We start from the raw sequence: 25,278 nt of genomic DNA, 5'->3' as shown, positions 1-25,278 counted from the left end.
GCCCCTAATGTTTCAGCCTCCACAACACTCTGAGTAAAAACCCTATTAGAGGCCTTCCCTTCTGTTTTCTTCTTCCTCCTCCACTTTACATTTTAAAGTTTACTCTGGTCAAACTTCTCAATGCTGATGAAATGAAGTTGCCCTGAAATGCCCTCAACTGACCTGCTGAGTGTTTTTAGTATTTTCTGTTTGACATTTGACGTTGATTTGTTCCGTGTGTGAAGGCAAAGGCTAATGCACCAAAACCTAACTGCAACTACAAACCACTGTAGCCAAGATGAAACACAACTCTGATAAGGTGTTAGTGACTTGTTGTTTCGAGCATGGTGCAGCACTGAAGTCCTTCAGTGCAGATGGCAAAAAGTAGCAAGGTAAAATGGTCAATACTCATTGCCATGAAAGACACTCAGTGGTTTATCAAAGAATGGCAGAACAACCACCTGGACAACTCAGTTCCTGTGCCACATGGGAAAGCATGGTAGTGAGATATGGTGGCTAGAAAGCAGCAGAATCAGAAAGAGCACCAACACTTTGTCAACATACAAAATACATGAACGCTGAATAATTTAAGTTATCAGAGCCAAATGGAATCAAAACAGATTAGTAATGAGATGTAAATATTTGATTTAAGGGGGGAAAAAAAATCAAGCATAAATCAGATTTTAAAAAATTGACAATTCAGCCATTGTCAAAACTATCCTTTGAATTGAATGGATTTACTCAACATTGATTGTTTTTTTTTGCTCATTTGAGATGGGAGCATTAGCATTTCAACAGGCAGCTCTACCGAAGACAACAGGTATCTCAGTGCTGATGCTGTCACAGTCCCAGTTCAGCCAAACATAATTACTATTGATAATCTTACAGGGCTGAACAGCATTGTTCCTCTTGACAAAATATTGCTGCAGTGCTGAAGAAAATATCTCTTTCAGAATGGGTATGATTTCCATGTTTGTAAGTATTTATTGAAAAGGTTATCCTATGAGCTCTAAAGAGAATACTTTTCCAGTAGACACACATCTTCTATTAAATTAGGTGCCCTCAGATTGGCTGGCTAACCTGTTTGATGGTTGTTGAAATATATTACGTGCCATTATCACTGGGCTGATGTAGATTAGCAAACTGACAACCAATTTCTGCAGTCCAATGATAATCTATAACTGCTGTAACATTTGGACATTATGATTAATCGACATTCTCAGGCACTGTGTTGTGTTTTGCAGTATTCATAACTCTCTCCGTGAGATTTAGGCAAGGTGACAAACACCAACTTTCATGCAAAAAGTTGATCAACAAAAGGGTAAATGCACTGCATTTAAATTTCCCAAAATTGACCATATTTGCATTGAACTTTACAGAAATAATTCAATTTTTCTGATGGTGTTCACGCAGATTTTGGTGAACACATCAGTCATTTTTTTAAAGCATATGAATATATTATAAAAAAAAAAGGTTTTTTGAAGATTTATAGTCTGAAGTTACAGCATGTTCTGCAGATGGGACAACTTCTCCACAGTGCAGCATTAAAAAAAAACACCTTGTGTCATTAAACAACGATGTCCCAAAATTGCTTCCAAAAGTGCAGCCGTGTCCAGTTATTTCCTTTCTGAGCTCATAGGATAAAATTTAAATGGATTTGCATGATGCTCTGAACAAATCAGAATTCTGTATTAATTTTGATCAGACAATGCGGTTATATATTGATGATAATGGGTTGGCCGCATGTCATTTCCTCACTTACCACTATAGATATTCGAACACGTTTCGACTTTCTGTGTTCTGACATTGCCTGATTCTTTAATAGAAAGAGGATAATTCAGGTTATACAACACGTGCAAGAAATTCAGAGGTGAAGCCTTGCATCTGCCTTAAAATTATCTGCAACATTTTCAGTCAAAAGGTGATTTGTTGTAACAATTAACATTTTCAAGTCTTTTCCTCTCCCACCTCCTAATCATAATTTTAACAGTTATTTCATGATAATCTACTGTGCCCCCCCACACAAAAAAAAGCTTCAGTGCTCAGTAGTGATGCACTTGCTGACGCCTCATGTCGTTGGAGGTTGTCAAAATATGACAGGATGTCACAAAAGAATCTGTTGGCTGTTCAGCTACAATTTATGAAACTTGACAGATATGGTACAAATATAGCAGCCCAGGAGATTTATTACATACTATAAGCTTGGCACTCTGCATGAGGAGGAGTGAATAGAGCTCTTCATTGTCACTCACTAACTGCCTTCATGCACGGTAATTTTATCAAGGCAGCACATTAATTCACAGAATTTTCAATAATTTGCTTACTGCATTTCTTCACGTTAAAGGAAAAATTTAGAGCAACATCATGCAATGTGAAAGTCACATTTCATTCACTGGAAATGTGTTAACCTGTGATATCAACATCTTAACAGTGACATTCTTGTTCCTTGAATCCCATCAATCCTACCACTTTATTTGTGGAAAAGTGCATCCAGAAGCAAGTCATTGGAGTAAACGTTGTTCTGTCTTGACCCAGAATAAGAAGTACATAATTATTTTTCTTATTCTAGTTGTGTCTAGTTTCTCCAATAACTCCTCAATATCATTGATGCTGGAAATCAATTCCAGAGCCTGCAGAGGACCATCATTCAAAAAATGTATTATTTATCTTCTTGTTGATGACCCAGGTTTGGTGCAGACCTCAAACCCTAACCCAAGAGGACTGAGGTCAGCTTTAGTGTTTGTAAATAAAGGAATCAACTAAGCTGTAGTTAGTTGCCATGGAGTTTGAAATCTTGTTGTTTCTTCATTACTGATTACACCATGTAGTTCCCATGGTGACAGCATCCAAGGTCCCCTGATGATTTCAGCAACAACCCCCTGACCAATCCTTTCCCAACTTAGTTCGATCCTTCTGGTAATCAACCTATCTTACTTTTGTCTTCCCAAATCACTAAACACACTCAGATCATCTCCACAGCCTTTCTGATAACCTTCTCTATTGCCGCCCATCAACTCCCAACCCCATCCACCTCCAAAATGTCAACTCCTGAACAGAGCACTTTCCCTGATTTCTAACATCCTTCCAAACAGCTCTTGCTAACCAAGTGCCGCACTCCACAATCCCCATTCAACTCCATATCTCTCCTTTCTCTTCATCGTGGGATCTATTTCTACTCTGATCAATTTGCTTTCTTTATTTTTGCATCTCCTCTATTACCTGTGACCACCTGATCCCCAACTCTTCCTTTTTTCTCCACGCAAGGATAGGAAATCATGGAGTTTCATTGTTTGAAGTCAATTCTACTATATGCCACGCTTTGGCACTTGAGGCCAGACGTACCTCTGAGCCAGGGCCTCACACAAAATTAGTGTGGGTTCCCTGCAGAGCACGGTGCGAAACATCTTTTCATAGAATCATACGGCATGGAAACAAGCTATTTGGCTCAATTTATCGATGCCAACCAGTGGGCAGTTTGATCCCATTGTCTAGCATTTGGTTCATAGCCTAAGCAATTCAAGGGGTCTTCTCAATACTTTACAAATGCTGTCAGTAACCCAGCTTTAACTACTCCCAGGTAGTGTATTTCATGTACCTAGCATTCTCTGGTGAAGAAGAACCCCTTGAATCCCCTTTAAATATCTTCTCCTGTGTCTTGTCTTCCACTTGGGAGAAGTCTACTGTCTTTACATATTTCAATCATGTCCCTTCTTCACCTCCTCACCCCCAAGGAGAACATATCCAGATTCTCCAGTCTCTCCTCATAACTGAACTGCTCCTTTCCAGGCAACATGTGGTGAATTTCCTTGGCATCTGCCCCAGTACAATCACATTTTTCTCATAGCAAAGTGACCAGAAATGCAGTATTCCAGCTGAGGTCTGACCAAAATTGAAACATTACCTCCCTACTTCTGCATTCAATGCCCTGACGAATGAAGGCCATTTTTCCATATCCACCGTAATCATGTTATCTGCCTGCATTATCACTCACAAGGATTAGTGGGCATGTACTTTATAGCTGGATTACAGTTTCTAGTTGGTATCATTTAAATCAAAGTTTTATTGTAACAACAAACTTAAAAATTAGTTCTACAGTATTTGAATATGGTAAAATACAAAGGGAGTCCTGGCTATAATATTACACCAGCAAACATCCACAATAACAGTTAGAGTTTTAGTGCACCAAAGTGAAACCATCCAGTCATTAAAATATGGTTTAAACATGTCTGTCAGTTAATATCACTTATACTATGAACTGAATCAGGCATAAAGACATTTTTCTGTAGATTTGCTGAGAATTATGTTAAATGATAAAATAAACAATAAAATTATATTCCAATATGTACTGATTATTTATATTATATGAAAAGCTTTAATCATGAAATAGTAAAATTGCAGAACAAGTCTACTGAATGTACAATAGGAAGAAAAACAATCAAATTTGCAGCACAACTTACAACACAAGGGGAGACTTACAACACAAGGGGAGACTTACAACTCAAGGGGAGACTTACAACACAAGGGGAGACTTACAACACAAGGGGAGACTTACAACACAAGGGGAAACTTACAACACAAGGGGAGCCTTACAACACAAGGGGAGACTTACAACTCAAGGGGAGACTTACAACTCAAGGGGAGACTTACAACTCAAGGGGAGACTTACAACTCAAGGGGAGACTTACAACTCAAGGGGAGCCTTACAACACAAGGGGAGCCTTACAACACAAGGGGAGACTTACAACTCAAGGGGAGACTTACAACACAAGGGGAGACTTACAACACAAGGGGAGACTTACAACACAAGGGGAGACTTACAACACAAGGGGAGACTTACAACACAAGGGGAGACTTACAACACAAGGGGAGCCTTACAACACAAGGGGAGACTTACAACACAAGGGGAGCCTTACAACACAAGGGGAGACTTACAACTCAAGGGGAGACTTACAACTCAAGGGGAGACTTACAACACAAGGGGAGACTTACAACTCAAGGGGAGACTTACAACACAAGGGGAGCCTTACAACACAAGGGGAGACTTACAACTCAAGGGGAGACTTACAACACAAGGGGAGACTTACAACTCAAGGGGAGACTTACAACTCAAGGGGAGACTTACAACACAAGGGGAGACTTACAACACAAGGGGAGACTTACAACACAAGGGGAGACTTACAACACAAGGGGAGACTTACAACTCAAGGGGAGACTTACAACTCAAGGGGAGACTTACAACACAAGGGGAGACTTACAACACAAGGGGAGACTTACAACACAAGGGGAGACTTACAACACAAGGGGAGACTTACAACACAAGGGGAGACTTACAACACAAGGGGAGACTTACAACTCAAGGGGAGACTTACAACTCAAGGGGAGACTTACAACACAAGGGGAGACTTACAACACAAGGGGAGACTTACAACACAAGGGGAGACTTACAACACAAGGGGAGACTTACAACACAAGGGGAGATTTACAACTCAAGGGGAGACTTACAACACAAGGGGAGACTTACAACACAAGGGGAGACTTACAACTCAAGGGGAGACTTACAACTCAAGGGGAGACTTACAACTCAAGGGGAGACTTACAACTCAAGGGGAGACTTACAACTCAAGGGGAGACTTACAACTCAAGGGGAGACTTACAACACAAGGGGAGACTTACAACACAAGGGGAGACTTACAACACAAGGGGAGACTTACAACACAAGGGGAGACTTACAACACAAGGGGAGACTTACAACACAAGGGGAGACTTACAACACAAGGGGAGACTTACAACACAAGGGGAGACTTACAACTCAAGGGGAGACTTACAACTCAAGGGGAGACTTACAACTCAAGGGGAGACTTACAACTCAAGGGGAGACTTACAACTCAAGGGGAGACTTACAACACAAGGGGAGACTTACAACACAAGGGGAGACTTACAACACAAGGGGAGACTTACAACACAAGGGGAGACTTACAACACAAGGGGAGACTTACAACACAAGGGGAGACTTACAACACAAGGGGAGACTTACAACACAAGGGGAGACTTACAACACAAGGGGAGACTTACAACACAAGGGGAGACTTACAACACAAGGGGAGACTTACAACACAAGGGGAGACTTACAACACAAGGGGAGACTTACAACACAAGGGGAGATTTACAACTCAAGGGGAGACTTACAACACAAGGGGAGACTTACAACACAAGGGGAGACTTACAACTCAAGGGGAGACTTACAACTCAAGGGGAGACTTACAACTCAAGGGGAGACTTACAACTCAAGGGGAGACTTACAACTCAAGGGGAGACTTACAACACAAGGGGAGACTTACAACACAAGGGGAGACTTACAACACAAGGGGAGACTTACAACACAAGGGGAGACTTACAACACAAGGGGAGACTTACAACTCAAGGGGAGACTTACAACTCAAGGGGAGACTTACAACTCAAGGGGAGACTTACAACTCAAGGGGAGACTTACAACTCAAGGGGAGACTTACAACACAAGGGGAGACTTACAACACAAGGGGAGACTTACAACACAAGGGGAGACTTACAACACAAGGGGAGACTTACAACACAAGGGGAGACTTACAACACAAGGGGAGACTTACAACACAAGGGGAGACTTACAACACAAGGGGAGACTTACAACACAAGGGGAGACTTACAACACAAGGGGAGACTTACAACACAAGGGGAGACTTACAACACAAGGGGAGACTTACAACACAAGGGGAGACTTACAACACAAGGGGAGACTTACAACACAAGGGGAGACTTACAACACAAGGGGAGACTTACAACACAAGGGGAGACACAAGACTTTGGTCAAAGCTCATGCTATGATGGAAATGATCTTCATCATTAATGTGTAGAATTCAGCCTTTTCAAAGACTTACAGATGAAGATTGTTCCTGATTACCTGGATATGTACTCTGTAGGATCTTAAATCTGAAGGTTTATATGCTTTGAATAGCATCACAAAATTAGTGGGATTGAATGGATGACAAGGGGGGCACGTACCTCTCCTGGTTCATCCATCGAGTTTACACAGAACAGATTTTTCAGTGCAATTCCAGTTTGATCCAAGGCTCCTAAAGAAAAGAAATGCACTTTATATATTCCAGCAAGCTCATTTCAGTATCCAAATTCCTTAAAATTACATTTTGTGGGTTGAAATCATGGCATTGTTTTAACTGTAAAAGAGGAAAAAAAAAGATTTCTGCAAAATTTTAACGGCCTATCCTTTTTCACTGGACAATGATTATGATTAAAGTTACCCTGTACCTGCTTAGCAATGGATTAAAGCAGAAACTGTTCCAGACTGACATAGAATTACCAATCAAATATACCCCATGGATGGCACAAACTATTCTTGTAGTACTGAAGATTATTTTAAAAGAAGTGGAAAGCTGTTTTTCTCCTTTACAGTTAAAACAACACAATGACCTCGACACACAAATACATTGCTGAAGACGGCATTTATTGCTGCACGTAACATTAGTTTGTAATCAGGAACAACGTCAATGAAATGTACTCTGAGCAGAATTAAAACAGAGTGAGATTTAGAAGAATCTTGGAAGGTAACTATCTGGGGAATCCACAAGCTTGATGCTGACTACAGGTAAATTAAAGCAGAGTCAGCCAAGTAAATGACTAAAAGTTTGGATCAATGTTCTCAAGCAGCTGCCTTCACCTTGTTCAGACACTTAGTTTTACCTTTATTCAAGATGTACCTTAGGGCAAAAAATAAAGGCCTATATATTCATGTGACTAAAATTCAAATTCTTTCCACCCTTAAGTTTGGAAATTTGCAAGCTAACAATAAAAGATCTTAACATATAAAATATTGAGCAATGTAATGATAGGAATGAATGCAACAATGATTTGAGTGGTATATTTTCAAAGTAACAAGGTTCACATGTTAGAACTTAAAGATGTATCATGAACATTTGTAAACATTCTCCTTAACACAAATCTTTGTTCAAACTAATAGGAGGGTTCCGAGAAATGCTACAAGTACTTTATATCGGTCATCACCATTGAACGTACAAGAAATAAGAAATATTATGTAAAAGATTGATCACCCTCAAAGCAGCTAATTCAATCATTCTGGATGATTACCGAGTACATCTTGCAGAGCCTGGATCGAAATCCTTAGTTTCCTGAGGTTTGCGTGTGGTGTCAGAGGATGAAAATGGTTCAAGAGACAGGAAAGGTGTAAACTCAATAATTAAAAGATCAAGCCAGTCTCATTAATGGAAGGGATTACTTTTTGGGAAATATTCCGGGCCAAAATGAATTGTTTTTTTAGAAATGTTGTGCGTTAATAAATGAAAATCAGTATGGTTAAGAGAAATGAAAATTACATTGGATTTGCTTGATTTAGTTCTGTACCAAGATTGCCCACAGTAATGTTTATGGTAATGCGATTGATGCTGCGAAGACACATAATCAAAAAACACTTGACATACGACTGCTTCTAAACTGGTTAGCAAAATTCCAATGGATAAAATGGAAACTGATAACATGGTTTTTTTCAGTATTAATTTGTTGAAAGGATATAGTCAACACCAGTACTTATTACTCATTCTTGCTGTTGCAAAAGTAGTTAGGAGCTGACTTTTGGTCTCGTTTAATCTGTGCAGTGAAACTGCATCCACAATTCAGCTGAAAACAGAGCTTTAGAATTTAGACAAAGCTAATTCCAGGAATATTGACTTGGATGTGAGCATGATGTTCTTTTCCAACTCCATGGAGTGCTGAGGCAAGCAACTTCAATTGATTTTATGATTGGGCATATCCTGAAGTCAGGGGAAGAAATTATTTTGGGCATTGGATAGATTACCAATCAGGCTGGCTGCTTTTTCCTGTATGTGTTGAGCTCCAGTGTTGTTGGAGCTCCACTCATCCACACCATGAAGATTATTCATTGGAAAAGTTTGAGAGAATCACCAGATAAATTTCCTTTAGTTAGGTATAGAGAGATACCTTAACAAAATGGTGCCAAATACAATAAAAGTGAATTTGGATTTGTTACAAAATTTTGTATTAGTAATTTTGACTTTCTACACATGTAATTGGTTAAGTTGGAAAATTTAGTTGTACAGAGTAAATTTGCCTTTTTTGGTCAAATAAATATGTTTGTGTTGGTCTCTGCCTTCTTCGTGTCGAGGTCACTCTGAATCTGTTTACAGATACTATTTATTGTCATGTAATAAAACAGAAATGTAATGTTCCACAAAATTGCCTTAATTCTGCCATGAGGCAGACAAAGATTCGTCATTACCATTTCCCAGCACCCCTTATAACCTTATACAAAAAAGAGAGTACCCCAGAGTCACTGAGTGTCAGTGGATTCACCTCCAGTGCTCCCACAGGCTCAGAACCACACATCGACACCCCTAGACCAGGTCCAAATCTCCGACACGATGAGGAAGCCTTCAGTGCCCAGAGACCCTTTGGCATTCCTTTTTGCCCTCAGCATCCTCTTAAATCCTGGTTCTGATACTTGTCTCCAGCAGCCCGAAACCTGGCGTGAGTTTTTTGACCTCAAGTTGCTAGCAGCCTGGGTAAGATCCTCGCCTGCAAATCGCCAGGAGCTTGCTGCCTGTGTATGTCCTTCAGCCGTAGAGACCGCCTCCATGGCCGCCATCCAAGGGTTAGGGTTCTCCTTCTCAACAGTGATGTTCTCCCCGTTTCTGGTGCCCTGCACCAGTCCGCTGCTCCCCCAAAGTGGCTGCTGGCAAACAGAGACACCACCATCTTGGGCCCTGACCCCCCCCTCCCCAGTCACAGGATTTTAAATAAAACTGGTTGACTCCTTCAACGGGCTGTATAAAGCCTGAACAGAGCCATTGGGAGCAGAACTAGGCAGTAGGATCCTGCAGTGGAGCGTGCTGGGTCTCTGCTCCCCGTTCTCTGTGGCTCCGCAACAGCACTGCAGTTATAGCAGCTCCAGTAGCATCGCCATTTTTAAAAGAATCAGCAGTAAGTACTTTCTCTACTATTAAGGGCAGCAATTGTAAGGCAGAATAAAAGAATGTTCTGACTGAGAAATGGCTGAATTGGTTGTAAATATTTGTATTTACTTGGCACAACGCAAGGAACACGTTGGATGGTTATTTAGTGAGTGTTGCCCTGAATGATGTGAAAACTATAAGCAATTATGAACTTGAAAATACTCAAGTCACAACATACAAAACCTGGTTTTCAATTGAGAGTACATTTGTTGATGCAAATTTAATGGAATGACAGTGTACTTGATTCAGATGTCACAAGAACAATTTTGAAGTTCATTGTTGACACAAAATGACATGGGATATCAAAATCCATGACACTCAGACCTGATTTGTAGAGTTCAGCTGTTGAGCTACTGCTATTTAATGCAGATAAATGAGAGTCCAATGTGACTGTGATTACAAGACACAAGGATGAACTTTCATTTAGATTATTCAAGATGTTGGAGTGGCTCAGCTCTGCATTTGTAAAAGAATCCAATGGTTTCTCATACTTGAATTAGCTGCAAGTGACACTGGTAGAATAAAGAACAGATGGGCACTCAGCCTTTCTGTTAGCTAATGGTGCAAAGTCTTAAGGATGTGAGAAAAGAAATCTGGTATGTTTAACTTTGTCTCATGAGAAAATAATTAGCAAAATAAGTTTTTTAATTGCACTATTAACAACTAGGAACAAGGGTCAAATGATTAAATGTTAACTCTGTAAAATAAACTCGTATCAAATACTATTTAGTCACTGTTCTCTTGAATGTTCAGATTTCTTGAAGAATGAAACAAAGTCAAAGGGTATCAGAAGATTTTCATTCTCCATTGTGCCATGCTGCCGTAATTGCAATTTTAAGAAACAAACCGATTAATAACAGAATTGCAGACAGTCTTTTATAAAGAATTAAATCAACATCCTATTCAGATTCCTGAATTACTGATTACTTTCCACAGAATTAAAATATAATGAAACTATGATGAAATGTTTGATTTCTGAGTTAAAAAAAATTCTGTTCAAAAAGTGGGCCACAAGTTGGTAAATATATTTAAATTTGACTCTGTCATCATTATCCAGATGTCTGAAACCAAAGGAGTCACTAATATGAATGACATGCTGGGGAACACCCTTCGGCCTGTGCCACCATTCAATACATTTGATACAGAGGTAAAAGATCAGTTTTCTTCTCTCTTATATTAACTACATATTCCTTAATTCCTTTCATGTCAAAAAAAATCTATCGATCTCTATGAAATCTAGTGAATCTCCATGGTCTTCTTAATTAGAGAATTCCAAAGATTCATAAGACATTGGGTGAAGAAATTTCTTCTCATCTCTCTTGTGAATCCTTACATTCAGATTATAACTCCCGAGTTGAAACTTCCCAACCAGGGAAAACATCCTCCCTACATCTACCCTGTCAAATCTTGTGAGAAATTTATAGATTTCAATCAGTTCATCCCTTATTCTTCTAAATTTAGAGAGAATAACCTGCCTCCTCATCGGTCACCCCTCCATCCCAAGAATCAATCAGATGACTCTTCATTCACTCAACAATGAGTAAACCATTATGATGCTGGGGTGGCCAGATCTGCAGGTAAAATGTCAAATATGATCACATCATGGCAGTAAGATGTTTCTACACTTGCACTAAAATCCCCTTGCAATGTATTATTTGATTTCCTAATTTCTTACATTAATTTAGAATGTTTCCTGTACAAAGGTCCTTCTGATAATAACAACATTCAATCTCTTACTATTTAAAAAGATTCCCTGACTTTTTTTTTCTACCAACGTGGATGACCACAGTTGTCCATATGATGTTCCAAATGAGTCTGTCTGTAAGCCCTGAAGCTTATTGATAAAGATTGAGGTCCACCACTAATTACAGCCTCTCATCTGAAATCACACATTTATTCCTGCAAAACTAGGAATGCTGTGTGACTTGCTGAGTTTCACCAGTATGTTGATGTATTGCATCTGCTGTTTTCTTTAACTTCATTTATTTCTATTCTCTTCTCTGTTTCCTCAATCCATCCATGTATATAATCTCCAATCAAATGCACTCTAATTTTGCTAAATAACATCTATAAAGGTCCTTGAAGATCTTTTGAAAGTCTAAATGCATCACATCTACAGTGCTTATCTGAAAGGTTAGTTACAACCTTGAACATCTAACAAATTTGTCAAACACAGTTTACTTTTCCCAATTCCATGTTAGTCTGCCCTACTTTGTAATTTTCTAAATCTATTCCAAAAATGCATGGAATTCTGGAAATCTCCTTTGAGGGCGGCATGGTTAGCATCGCGGTTAGTGCAATGCAGTTACAGCGCCAGCGACTGGGACAGGGGTTCGAATCTCATTCGGCCTGTAAGGAGTTTGTACGTTCTTCCCGTGTCTGCGTGGGATTCTCCCAGGTGCTCCAGTTTTTCCTCCCACTCTTCAAAATGTTCCAAGAGTTTTAGGTCAATTGGGTGGGACAAAATGGCCTGCTACCTGCTGTATTTCTTAATGGGAAAAAAATTAAAAAGGAACCAATGCATCCAAAGCCACTATTTTAAAAACACTGGGTCATGGGTCTTCAGGTCCTGGGTGCAGGGCAGTGGTGAAGCATTTTTCTTGCGTTATGCATGAAGCTATTTTCATAGAACATGAAGGCTTTTTAGTCAATCGTATATGCTGGTGGAGTGAAGAATGACAATTAAATGTCTGGTGAGGATAGAAATGCAACAGAGGCGGCTAAGATATCTGTGAGATTCTTACTAAATTAGTCAATAAATTATCTATTATAATCAAGGGAAAATTTATAAAGTAGCCTGAAGTCAGCTAAGATACTGGCACAGTGTAACATTTTACTATTATACAAGCAAGATTTACATATTCATTAAATGTAATAAATCTTTTTAAAAACTTGTTCACCTCAATGAGCACTGAAGCAGCTTAATTATTCATAATCATCCTTTGCCTCATCTAGTTTTTCTCTGGATCCAGGGTAGCTTGGTGTATTGACACTAATATTTGGTCTTGACATTAAATGTAGCAGTGTGAGTCATCTTCCAAGGAGGAAACTATTTAAAAGGAGACTGATGCCACCGAACAGAGCAAATATGCATGACAGCTCTGTACCAAACTCTGAACCTGCAATCCCTGAGGTATTAGCAAGGATCTAAGATGATGCTATTCAGCAGATACAACTTTTTAAAAAAGAGTGGTGACAAAATAGAATGGAATGAATGACTTGAGCAAAGTAAATCAGCAGGAAATCAGCAGGTCTTGCAGCATCCAGAAGAGTTAAAAATATATAACTTAAGTTTCAGGCCTGAGCTCTTCTTCAAGGTATCACAGCAGATGCAGACTTTCCAGTTTCACTCCAAATGATTTGAACAATCTACATGGTAGTTTATGTTGAAGAGCTATTAATCAGGAAAAGGTTTTGAGGACTCTTTCTGTGCATGCTATTTCTCACAGAAAACGTTCAGTCAATAAATTATTTGAAAAGGGAGCTGGACAGATTTTTCAATACAGAAGAAAAATTGTGTGAAAATTTCTTACTCGATGACACTTCATGAAAGGACAATAAAAGAGAGAGAGGTCTGTCACAGTGTTCGAGTATTATTTAACTGCAGTACAAATGCAAAATGCAGATAAAGGTAAGGAACAATATTCAATTTAATTTTCAACAAAAACCTAGCCCAAATACAGAATGTAACAGTTTCTGATCTGGATTCTTGCTTCACTTTGCTCCACGATTCCCAGAAGTTTAGATACTGTCGGGAGCAAGCTGGAGGTGAGTGCCTTTAAAAGGTGCTGAGTGGGACTCGGGACACAGACATCTCGGGACTGTTGTGAGGAGTCTGGGACTCTAGAGAGCTGGGACTGTCAGGAACCAGCTGGAGGTGAATGCCTTTAAAAATCAAGAGTTAAATAGGTAATTGGTGGGAGGAGTAACTAAGGGGTCGTGACAAGTAAAAAGAGGGGTTGTTCAAGCAGAGCGGCCAGTGGAGAGCGGCCCAGGATAGGAGTGAGACTTAGGCTCACATGACTTCAGCGAGCGGAGGCTGAGGATGAGTTTGATTCCAATACAGTAAGATCTTTGAACTTAATGAGGAAAAGTTAATGGAATCAGAGCAGTCAAATGCTCTGATTGCAGGATGTGGGAAATCTGGGATAGCACAAGTGTCCCTGATGTTTAAACCTGCAAGAGGTGCATCCAGCTACAGCTCCTGGCACACTGTGTTATGGAAATAGAGCCGGATGAACTCAGGATCATTCGGGAGGAGCTTCAGGGAGACAGTCAGGAGACAGGTAACTGGGTGACTGTTAGGGGAGGGAAGGGGAAGAGGCAGACAGTGCAGAACACCCTGTGGCTGTTCCCCTCAACAACAAGTATACTATTATGGAGACTGTTTGGGGAGGGGGGGAATGATCTACCAGGGACCAGTCATCATGGTCATGTCTTTGGTGCAGAGGCTAACCTCTCGGCTCAGAATGGAAAGGGGGAGAAAAGGAGATCTATGGTAATTGGTGAGCAGATAGAAGGTTTTTGGTGAATGAAATCGAAACTCCTGGATGGCATGTTGTCTCCCAGGTGCCAGGGATATATCTGATCAAAGTCATAGCATCCTGGAGGGGGAGGGTGAGCAGACAGATGTTGTGGTCCATGTGGGGACCAATGAAAGAGATAGAAGTAGGGATGAGGTCCTGAAGAAGGGTTAGGAAAGTTAAAAAGCAGGACTTCAAGGGTGATAATCTCAGGCTTGCTGCCTGTGCCACACATCAGAGAGGGTAGGATCAGGAAGAAGTGCCAGATGAATGCATGGTTGAAGAGTACATTCAGGGGGCAGGGGTTCAGATTTATGGATTATTGGGATCTCTCTGGAGCAGGCCTAACCTGTACAAAAAGGACGGGCTGCATCTGATCTGGAAAGGGACCAATATCCTGGTAGGCATGTTTGCCAGAGCTATTGGAAGGGTTTAAACTAGCATGGCAGGGGGCATGGGAATCAGAATACAAGGGCAGAGATTAGGGTAGAAGGTCAAAACCATGATGGTCTGTGTTCTGAGTTGGTGAGGAAGGACAGGCAGGGGTTAGAGGGGTTGAAAAGTGTATATTTCAATGCTAGGAGTATTAGGAACTCAGACTATAGATCAATACATGGAACTATAATGTTGTGGCTGTTACAGAAACTTGGCTGGAGGAAAGGCAAGATTGGCTGATGCAGGTACTGGAGTTAAGCAGTTTTAAAAGGAATAGGATGGGAGGAAGAAAAGGTGGGGGGGGGTTGCATTACTGGTCAATGATAGCATCATGGCTATAGAAAGGGAGGACTCTGCAGAGGGAGTGTCCATTGAGTTGGTGTGGGTGGAAGTCAGAAATAAAAAGGGATCTGTCACTGTACTTTCGGCCCCCAAATAGCCCTCGGGACACTGAGGAGTAGATAAACAGGCAGATTTTTGAATAGTGTGGGAAATACAGGATTGCAGTTATGGGTGATTTCAACTTCACTAATATTGATTGGCACCTACTGACTGCAAGATGGATAGATGGGGCTGAGTTTGTTAGGTGTGTTCAGGAAAGATTCCTGACACAGTACGTGGACTGACTGACTAGAGGAGGGGCAGCACTGGATCTACCATATACGTCGGCGTACAAATCATGAAACACTCAAAAAAAACATACAAAAAATGGGGGTCAACTTATATGCCAGATATAATATTTAGACCTTAAATTCAGATCAAAAACCATTTGATGCCAATTCAGTGTAAAAGTCGATTCTGGAAGTGCCAATTCGGTGTATTAGTCAACCCCAGAATCACCTCCCCATTGCTGGGCGCTGCCATAACCCACGCAGTCATTCTACAATTGTAGAGCCGAGGTCTTCGCTTCTACCCGGGAATCTGAGGTCACCACTCCTGCCACATAGGTTTCAGGATCCCGCTCCCACTGGGAGAACAATGTTGTTGCTCCTACTCAGGAGGACGAGGCCGTCGCTCTTGCTGAAGAGGACGAGGCCACCGCTCCTGCTGGAGAGAACGATACTGCCGCTCCTGCTGGAGAGAACAATACTGCCGCTCCTGCTGGAGAGAATGAGGTCGGCGCTCCTGCCACATAGGTCCGAGGTTCTTGCTCCCACAGGGCGAACGATGTCGCCACTCCTACTCAGGAGAACAAGGTCAGCACTCCTGTTCGGTAGGCTGAGGTTTTTTTTTTTTTAAAAACTTTTTTTTTTACTTGCTTGCTTAATTTACAGCTTTGTTATTTGTGATTAGAGTGTTGTAACAAGTTTTGAGTTGTTGCTGAGAAGCCCTGACAGCCTGAAAATATACCCGATGTACCATAAAACCATTAAAATGAGGCTAAAAACTGGGTCGATCTATCTGCCGGTCAACTTGTATACTGAAATGTATAATAGTTCTGGGTAATGAACCTGATCAGGATGCGGATCTCTCAGTGGGGGAGCATTTTGGTGCGAGTGACCACATTTCCCTTATCTTCAACATAGCCGTGGAAAAAGATAAAAATAGACAAAATGGGATAGTCTATTTCCCTAGTTAAGGGTTGTGATAGTACAGATCTATCACCAATGTATATAGTTACAGTATCTAGACTGTGCTTATAGCGATTGGCTGAGAGCTAAGCCACGCCTACTGTCTGGGCCTTAAAGGGTTGTGTCCCTAGCCAGGTCGGATCATTCCGGATTGCTCAGCCATCTGTGAAGAGGTCCTGTCTTTTGCTAATAAAAGCCTTGGTTTGGATCAACAAGTCTTTGGTTCTTTCGACGAGCTCTACAAGGGCCAATTATGAAGGGATGAGGCAGGGACTAGCAGAGAAAATTGGAAACAGATGTTTCAGGTGACAGGAAAGAAGTAATGTGGAAAAAGTTTAGTGACCACGTGCAGGGTTCAAGATAGGTTTGTCCCACTGGGACAAGTAAAAGATGGTAGGAAAAGGGAACCCGTGGCTGACGAAACAGGTGAGTCAACTAGTCAAGAGGAAGAAGGAAGCATATGTTAGACATAGGAAATAGAAGGGCTCATGAGGAGTATATGGTAGGCAGGAAGGAGCTTAAGAAAGGACTTAGGAGAGTTCAAAGAGGGCATGAGAAGGCCTTGGCATGTAGGATTAAGGAGAACCCCAAGGCGATCTATATGCATGTGAAGAACAGAAGGATGATGAGAATGAAGGTGGGGCTGCTGAAGGATAAAGGAGGCAACATGTGTCTGGAGGCAGAGGCGATTGGGGAGGTCCTAAATGAATATTTTCCTTCAGTATTCACAAGAAAAAAGGACCTTGATCATAGTGAGGTTGAAATAGAATAGACCTCTGTGCTGGACAATGTGGAGGTTAAGGAAGTGGAAGCATCAAGATTGACAAGACCCTAGGGATGGACACGATATACCCAGACTGCTGTGGGAAGTGAGAGAAGAGATAGCTGGGGCAGTAGCTGTGATCTTTGAATCCTCTTTGGCCACAGGGGAGGTGCCAGAAGATTGGAGAATGGCAAATGTAGTCCCCTTGTTTAAAAAAGGTAATAGGGAGAATCCTGTGAATTATAGCCCGGTGAGTCCTACGTCAGTGGTGTGCCAACTACTGGAGAGGATTCTTAAAGATAGGATCTATAAACATTTGCAGAAGTACAGTCTGCTTAAGGAAGGTCATGCCTCACAAGCCTAATGGAATTTTTTGAGGAGGTAACAAGAGAAATTGATGAGGGTAGGGCAGTAGATGTGGTCTACATGGATTTTAGCAAGGCATTTTTAAGGTGCCCCACGAGAGACTCAACGAGAAAGTAATGAGACACGAGATCAGTGGAAACTTGGCTGTATGAATTTTTAAAATTGGCTTGTAGGAAGAAAGCAGAGAGTAGTAGTAGAAGGAAAGTATTCTGCCTGAAGGTCAGTGAGGAGTGGAGTGCCACAAGGATCTGTTCTGGGACCCCTGCTCTTTGTGATTTTTATAAGTGACCTGTATGAAGAGGCGGAAGGATGGGTCAATACTTTTGTGGATGGCATGAAAGTTGGAGGAGTTATGGATGGAGCTAAAGGTTGTCAAAGGTTACTAGTGGATATAGACAGGATGCAGAGTTGGGCAGAAAAGTGGTAGATGGAGTTCAATCTGGATAAGTGTGAGGTGATGCATTTTTGAAGGAGAAATCAGAAGACTGAATACAGGGTTAATCGTCGGTTACTTAAGAGTGTGGATGAACAGAGGGTCCATGAACAGAGGGTCCTTGTGGTTCAAATCCATAGCATCCTTCAAGGTTGCCTCATAGGTCGATAGAATAGTTCAGAAGGCCTCTGGGATGCTGGCTTCATTAATAGGCTGGTTGAATTCTGGACTAGAGAGGTCATGATATAACTCTACAAATCTTTTGTAAAACCATGCTTAGAATATTGTGTTCATTTCTGGTCACCTCATTGCAGGAAGGATGTGGAAGCTATGGAGAGAGTGCTCAAGAGATTTATCAGGATGTTGCCTGGATTGGAAAACAAGTCTTCTGAGGCTAGGTTAGTAGACTTTTCTCCTTGGAGCGTAGAAGGATGAGAGGAGACTTGTTAGAGATCTGCAGATTAGGAAAGGCTTAGATAGGGTGGACAGCCAGCACCTGTTTCCCAGGACAGGAATAACATCACCAGAGGACATACTTACAAAGTGAAAGGAGGGAAGTTTAGGGAGATATTAGGGGTTAAGTTTAAAAAAAAATAAACGCAGAGAGTTGTGGTGTCTGGATTGCCTTGCCAGGGATGGTGGTGGAGGCTGAAACATTGGGGGCATTTAAGAGACTTAGACAGGGTTACGGGGTAGGGAGAGTTTAGTACTTTTTTAAAAGAATATATGAGTTGGCACAACATCGAGGGCCGAAGGGCCTGTACTACACTGTTCTATGTTCTATACTAATAATTACCTAACTTAAATTTGTCTGAATCCTGAGCTAAGATGTTTTCTTATTACTTAATCTTCAGTTAATACAAATCAACCTTACAATCAGCATCACCTTCTGTTATCCTAATACGATAGATTTTTACCATTAAAACCCTGAAATAATTTGTATCTGCTTCTAAATTTCTTCAATGCAAAAAAATCTACACAACATTCTTTCATTTGCATTATGAAATTTCATGAGGTTAACAGGCAGATATAAATATGGATTGCATACAAGGGAGATCTACATATGTATTCACAAAACAAGCATCAAAGCAACAAATGAGAGAAAATTTGGACTGATTTTTTTTCATGAGATGAGTTAATAATTTTAATACAGGTATTTGCATCAAAGTCAATTTCACTGCATTTCAAACTATTTGACCTTTAAATTATCTCTCTGAACACACTACAGATTCATCTGACAGTCATCAATTTTTTTTATAACGGTCTGTACAGCTGCACTGTTATTATTTGATTGAATTGCAAATATCTGAAAACTTATTAAATTTTGTTTAAAAGGTCGAGCAGAATAAGAGTCACATTTATATTAGATATTACGGAGCAGAAAACCTCCAGGTAGAACCTGTTGATTTTTAATGGTTCTAAAGTTCTAGGTTTGACAATATAGCAAAGCATTTTGCAACTGGAAAATTAGCATTCACAATATTTAATTTGAACAACATGCTATTTTAACCATTTTCTACAATATTTTATATTACATTGCAATTGCTAATAAATGAAATTTTAATTTGCAAAGATTATTGCATGGTTTGAAAGAACAAACAATTTTCATGTATTCCAGTACCAGGCAACTCCCTCCAGTTTTGCAATATTAATTATAAGTATCCTCAAGAGGCAAAAGGACATTGAAGCTGAAGAGGGCACTGAAAGACAACCAGCCTGATATCTTACAGCAATGAAGATGATTAAACTCTGAATGAAAAATAATTAGCACAATGAAATGGATGATCGAATGAGAGAATCTTACAGAGTGGCTATTGTCATAGGGACACTAAATTTCAGTCGCTGATGGCAAAGTATTGAAATTTTACAACATACCCATCCTCAACATTGGGTTATTCTTAGAGCCTCAACCATGCAGGGTTTGGCATGCACTTGTCTTTGAGTGCATGATCAGCCAAATGTGATAAATGGATGATATACACATATTTCAGCTTGCATGAGAGAACAACACTGTCATATCTCTGCAAGCACATTGTGATGTCAAGAAATGGCTGAAAGCAGTTCTACAGCAGAGGCTAAAGGACCAGGCAAATCTGCCTGCAGAACTGAAGATTTGCGATGGAAAATCCACCATGTGTCCAGATAAATGGATCCAATGCAGTTTACAAGACTTGGATCTACTTAACTATGTAGAAAATTGCCCAGAAAAAAAGCAGGGAAATCCATTCTGGCTAATTGTTCCTCTGAATCATCAGTAAATTGTTGGAAGACGAGGTTGACAGTGGCATTTCATACAAAGGAAGATGGTTAAGATTGCTGGACATCAATGATCCAAGCCCAGGACCTCAATGGAGGAGCTCCTCAGGTGGATGTTCATCACCCAACCACATTCAGCTGCTTCTACACTGATCTGCCAAATTAGCATGTTTGATGAAACTCGCTGTTCATTCAATTGCAAACTCCTCAGAAAATGAACCAACCCATGCAAAAATACAGAAATACTAAATTGCATTCAGATAAGTGCCCGACAATGACCATGTCCAACAAGACAGAATTTCATCTCTTCTCTTCACTTTCAAAGATGTTATCAATCACACTATCATCTCAGAATCATCAAGACCAGATGCTCACATAGGGAGGCCACACAAACAAAGTGGCTACAAAAGCACGTTGGGTAGGGTGAGGCAGTGATTCACCTCCTGCCATCCTCCAGCCTTCCCACACTCTACAAGTCATAAGTCAGGAATATGATCTGGCATCCAATACATCAAAAGCTCAACAAGAACAAAAAGTCTGCTTGGATGGAATCTTCTGCACCATTTGCTGCTTCCAGTGGTGGATTTAGGCATAAGCGAAACACGCTACATTACTATACTATAATCTACAATAGAGATCAAGCCCACCAAATGATAAATATGTAATCAGTAAGTGCATTCATTTGAAAATAATTCATATTGTCATTTTTAAACAAGGGGCCTCCAAGCTTTATATAGCTTAGGGCCTCACCAAGTCTAAATATGGCACTGGTTGCTTCTATCACTGTGGGATATGGCTGTAGTGAAGGAAAGATGCATTGGAGGTTACCCTAATGGGACTAGAGAGACTAAGGTGTCAGCAGTTAGAAAGCCAAATGGTTTCTTGGTCTTTATTGTTGGGGGATTTGAGTACAAAATACATTCTACTTGGTACACCTGGATGCCCTCAAGATATACTTCTGATAAAGGGAATATGATGCTTGAAACGGGGGAATAAGAGAATAAGCAGACTGGTCTTAGACTCAGGGTGCATGAAAGATTATCTCACAGAACCTCCAAAATGTTTACAGAAATTGACAAGGGTAGTGGCAGGGAGGATGTTTCCCCTCACTGGGAATATAGAAGCATGGCTAGAGTTGTAAAGGTAAGGGGACTGCCTTTCAATATCTTGAAAGATGAGAGAAATTTCTTCATCCTATTAGACCTGAATCTTTGGTATTTCAAAGGATTAATTCCTGAATATTCAATAAGATTGAAAGGTTTCAGATATTAGGAGAATCAAGGGATATGTGTACAGTAAAGAAAGATCAGTTAAAAATATTGAGAATGGCCAAGCAGGCATGAAGTTTTTCATTCATCATTTATTTATCTACAATTTATCAGAGCAACGTGTTTCTGCACTCTGCACCTTTCTCCTTCAGTTCTGACAGTGCAGCTATCTACATCAGTTTCTACTTTTATCCATAGCTGAAATTCCCCTCAAGGCATGACCTTTGATCAGATCCATTCAGTTCTTTGTTCTGACATGAACTTTCTCTCCAAGAGTTAATTCTCAATTCGGCAATATAAAAATTTAAATTTTTTTAGTACAGTATAGTAAAATCTCAAGCAACTGGCAAAAAAAATGCAGAAAATAGTTAGGTTAAAAAAAGAAAGTTTACAACGGTTAGTTTTAGCAGTTAGTTCACCAATCCATGCACCTCAAGCAACCAGAAAATTCACTTACCTGGCATCTACCAATCCCCATAGATGCCAGATACCAGGTGGGGGGGGGGGATTTACTATATTCAATGCAAAGCAAGACCTTGCCCCACAATACCAGTGTGAAGGATTTCAGATCTACAAGACTCTGGCTACTGTGTGTTCCTTTTATTCTGGACTTTTAGCCATTTTAAATAATTCTACCATTAATGGCTACACACTCAGATAATAACAGAATTTCACCCTATCTTCCAATATTTTTGGCTGAGCTAGCTCTGGTGTTGCTTTAACATCTTCTCTTGGCATCAGTTTCAGTCCAAATTTGATGTGTCTTATTCAAATTTTGTCTGATAATGCTGCCATCAAGTGCCTTGGGATAAGTTATTTCATTATAGTCTAAATAATATAGCCAATGCTGCCCAAACCATGACTTCCACCAGTACCAACAAGAATAGCAGGTACCTGGGAACACCACCAACTACAGGTTTCCTGCAAGACCATCCTCCCTCATTGCCCTGAAACTCCCCAGCTAACAGCACTGAGGGAGCACCTCGGGAGAGTGGGTTTCCGGAGGTCCATGGCTACTTACTCTCATGGGTAATTGGAAACATTACTACAGCACCGGTTCCTGAACCACAAAAGGGTCTGAAGCCATTGAGTGCCTTGAAGCTAGACTACGTTGGCTGGAGACCCAGGACCCCGTAAAATTCCTCCAGCTCAGAGGCATTTTGGATTTCACTCGTCACCAGCGACCTGCTGCATTCAGGCAATGAACACTCGATCACTTTTTAAAGAAATAAAATGTTAATTAAAAGATGATTGCAAATTTGTACATGTGTTCTTGATCTTTTTTGAAAACGCTGTTTCTTATGATCCTGATTTAACGTGATCCCCCGCTTTCTTCACGATGCAATTTCTTTTTGGGACCCAAACTATCGCATTATAATGGAGTTCTACTGTAGGGGGCTTGTTCTAACATGATGAGACATTGTGGGCTCTGGAGCCAACACTGCAGATTCCCAGGGCTGCCCCTACTATTTTATATTTTTAATAACAATACTATAATTATCTTGCCACTGTTTCTTCTTTAAGGTTTTTATTTCAGATTTCTTTAATAAACTGAACCAAAGTTGGGTATCTTCAATTAAGGCATTTGATCTTGGCTTCTGATTCGTTGGGTTACGCCTTATCTAGCTGAGACCAGGAATACTATTGCACTCACTGCAATGTGATAAGCAGGCATCACATGTTTTTGGAGCCAAAAAAAATACCTCTTGATATGTTTTTTTTGGACCTGGACTCAGCAGAGAAAGAACACGAATGAGCAAAAATCAGTGGCCACAGACTTGAATGGATTGGTAGTGTACAGAGTTTGAGAGGATGTAAACAGACAAAACAAATTTGACCAGCATTAAATGAAGGGGATTGGAGAGTGGGGGGGGGGGGGAGAGAGGAGGGGAAATCTCTGAGAATTGAATGCCAGCACATGGCCAATCAGGTTGGTGGGAGTGGGTAAATAGGGGATGGATAAATCAGAGGATGTGAGGTGAGGGATTCATCAGTGCAATGTGGAGTTGAGGGAGTGGTGTTGCTCAAGGCTGCAGGGAGTTTATTCACTCATCTTGCAGGCCCCTCAGCGCAGCGCTGTGCTGGAAAGGCCATATCATCTCAGGAGCACCAGCAATGGTTACTCCCATACAATATTTCCAGGTTCTCCTAGAATTATCTGAAAGGAAAAAGGCATAGGGAATCATATCATTGTTCACACCCCAATCAAAAACTGCATCAGGGTTGCAAGATACTCAATGTCGAGAAATAAGGTGCCAAATCTCAAGATTGGAGCAAAAATAGTTCTTAAGATTTTTCACTCTGGAAATAAGAGATTTTGAGTTGTATGTTGTTGGGGAAAAAAAAATTGCCAGCCATTTGAATTTGCAAACATATTGATTGCGGCTGTTCCAGAAATATTGGTGAACAACTGCAATCATCCAGCTAGATTCTTTGTAAAGGAAGATTGGAGCAACAGGAACAGTGTATGCACCAGGGTACGATGTCGTTTCACAATCAGCTCCATTTCCAATCTCAGTTGTACCACTGTGAACAGTCATCAACAAAAATAATCAAAGTTACTTCCCAAAGAGCCAAGAAAATTGACATCATTTTGTTGCTCTGTCATACTTGATACTGAGTGGCTCAGATTAATAAAGTCTGCCACAGGTTTACAGCCTTTTGATATTTCTGCATTATCCAGCAGCACTGGTCTTCATACGTCGTAGTACGACAAAACTGGTGGGAATGGCATATGCCTCTTTAAAGCATCGAATGCATTCTGTTGCTACTCGTGCCTCATCCACTCCACATCTTTTTGCGTCAGCTGTTACGGTGGAGCTGTGAGTTCGCTTGAGTTCGGGATGAACTTGCCCAGGTAGTTAACCATACCAAGGAATCTTTGTAGGGGTGTCACATCCGCTGGAGCCGGCATCTCACTGATTGCCTTAGTTTTTGAGGGGTCCACCTTCAGGCCTCTGTTAGTAAAGACATGGCCTAGGTAGCGGACTCGATTCATTCGGAATTTGCACTTCCTGGGGTTGAGCCTAAGGCTCGGTAAAGAATCTTCTTTAAATTTGCGTCGTCTTCCTCTAAATTCTTACCGCCCACGATGATGACTATGATGGCACAGGGGTACCTGGCCAAAATTTGCTCCATGGATGTCTGGAATACTTTGCTGCCTGAATTGATCCCGAATGGCATCTGCAGAAATCTGCATCGACCAAACCCAGTGCTGAATGTGGTCAGTAGTGATGATTTTCAATCAAGCCTGATCTGCCAGAAGGAAATTTTTGTGACTAGAACAGAGAACACCACCCTTTCGCTGGCCATTTGTGTGGAAACTTCCTCCACAGCATGCATCGGATGGTGCGGTCACTTCAGGACTGTATTGAGGTCTCGTGGTTTTATACATTATCAGACCTCTTGTCTGTCTTTCTTCTTGGCAGCCACCATGGAGGAGGACACCCATTTGGTCAGCTTGGAGACTGGGGTAATCACACCCAGGTCTTGCATTCTGTCCAGCTCGGCCTTGTCTTTCATCGCCACCAGTAGATGGTGCGCCAGATGAACCACGGGTCTCACTTCTGGGTCAAGCCGCATGGAGTACGTTACTGGCAACTTTCCCAGCTCATCTGTGAAAAGGTCACTGTAATCTGAAAAAATTCTCT

At 40.9% G+C, this 25,278-nt stretch overlaps 1 protein-coding gene across 4 annotated transcripts in view; it reads right to left on the bottom strand.

Moving 5' to 3' along the window:
* The window catches only part of clcn2c (chloride channel 2c), a 366,518-nt gene that overhangs the window by 35,602 nt on the left and 305,638 nt on the right, over positions 1–25,278 (bottom strand). For 2 of the 4 annotated variants that reach the window (XM_069897081.1, XM_069897083.1), the window contains exons 19-20: positions 7,015–7,085; positions 1,742–1,795 (exon numbers count right to left, since the gene is read on the bottom strand). In XM_069897081.1, the coding sequence (XP_069753182.1) occupies positions 1,742–1,795; positions 7,015–7,085 (125 nt within the window). The remainder of the gene's footprint in view (positions 1–1,741; positions 1,796–7,014; positions 7,086–25,278) is intronic. The other 2 variants (XM_069897082.1, XM_069897084.1) reach the window with 1 other exon arrangement.

The sequence above is a fragment of the Narcine bancroftii genome, chromosome 9 (genome assembly GCF_036971445.1).
Source record: "Narcine bancroftii isolate sNarBan1 chromosome 9, sNarBan1.hap1, whole genome shotgun sequence".
NCBI classification, from domain to species: Eukaryota; Metazoa; Chordata; class Chondrichthyes; order Torpediniformes; family Narcinidae; genus Narcine; species Narcine bancroftii.
The sequence above is the reverse complement of the archived record's forward strand: the minus strand, read 5'-3'. Positions and strand labels throughout refer to the sequence as shown.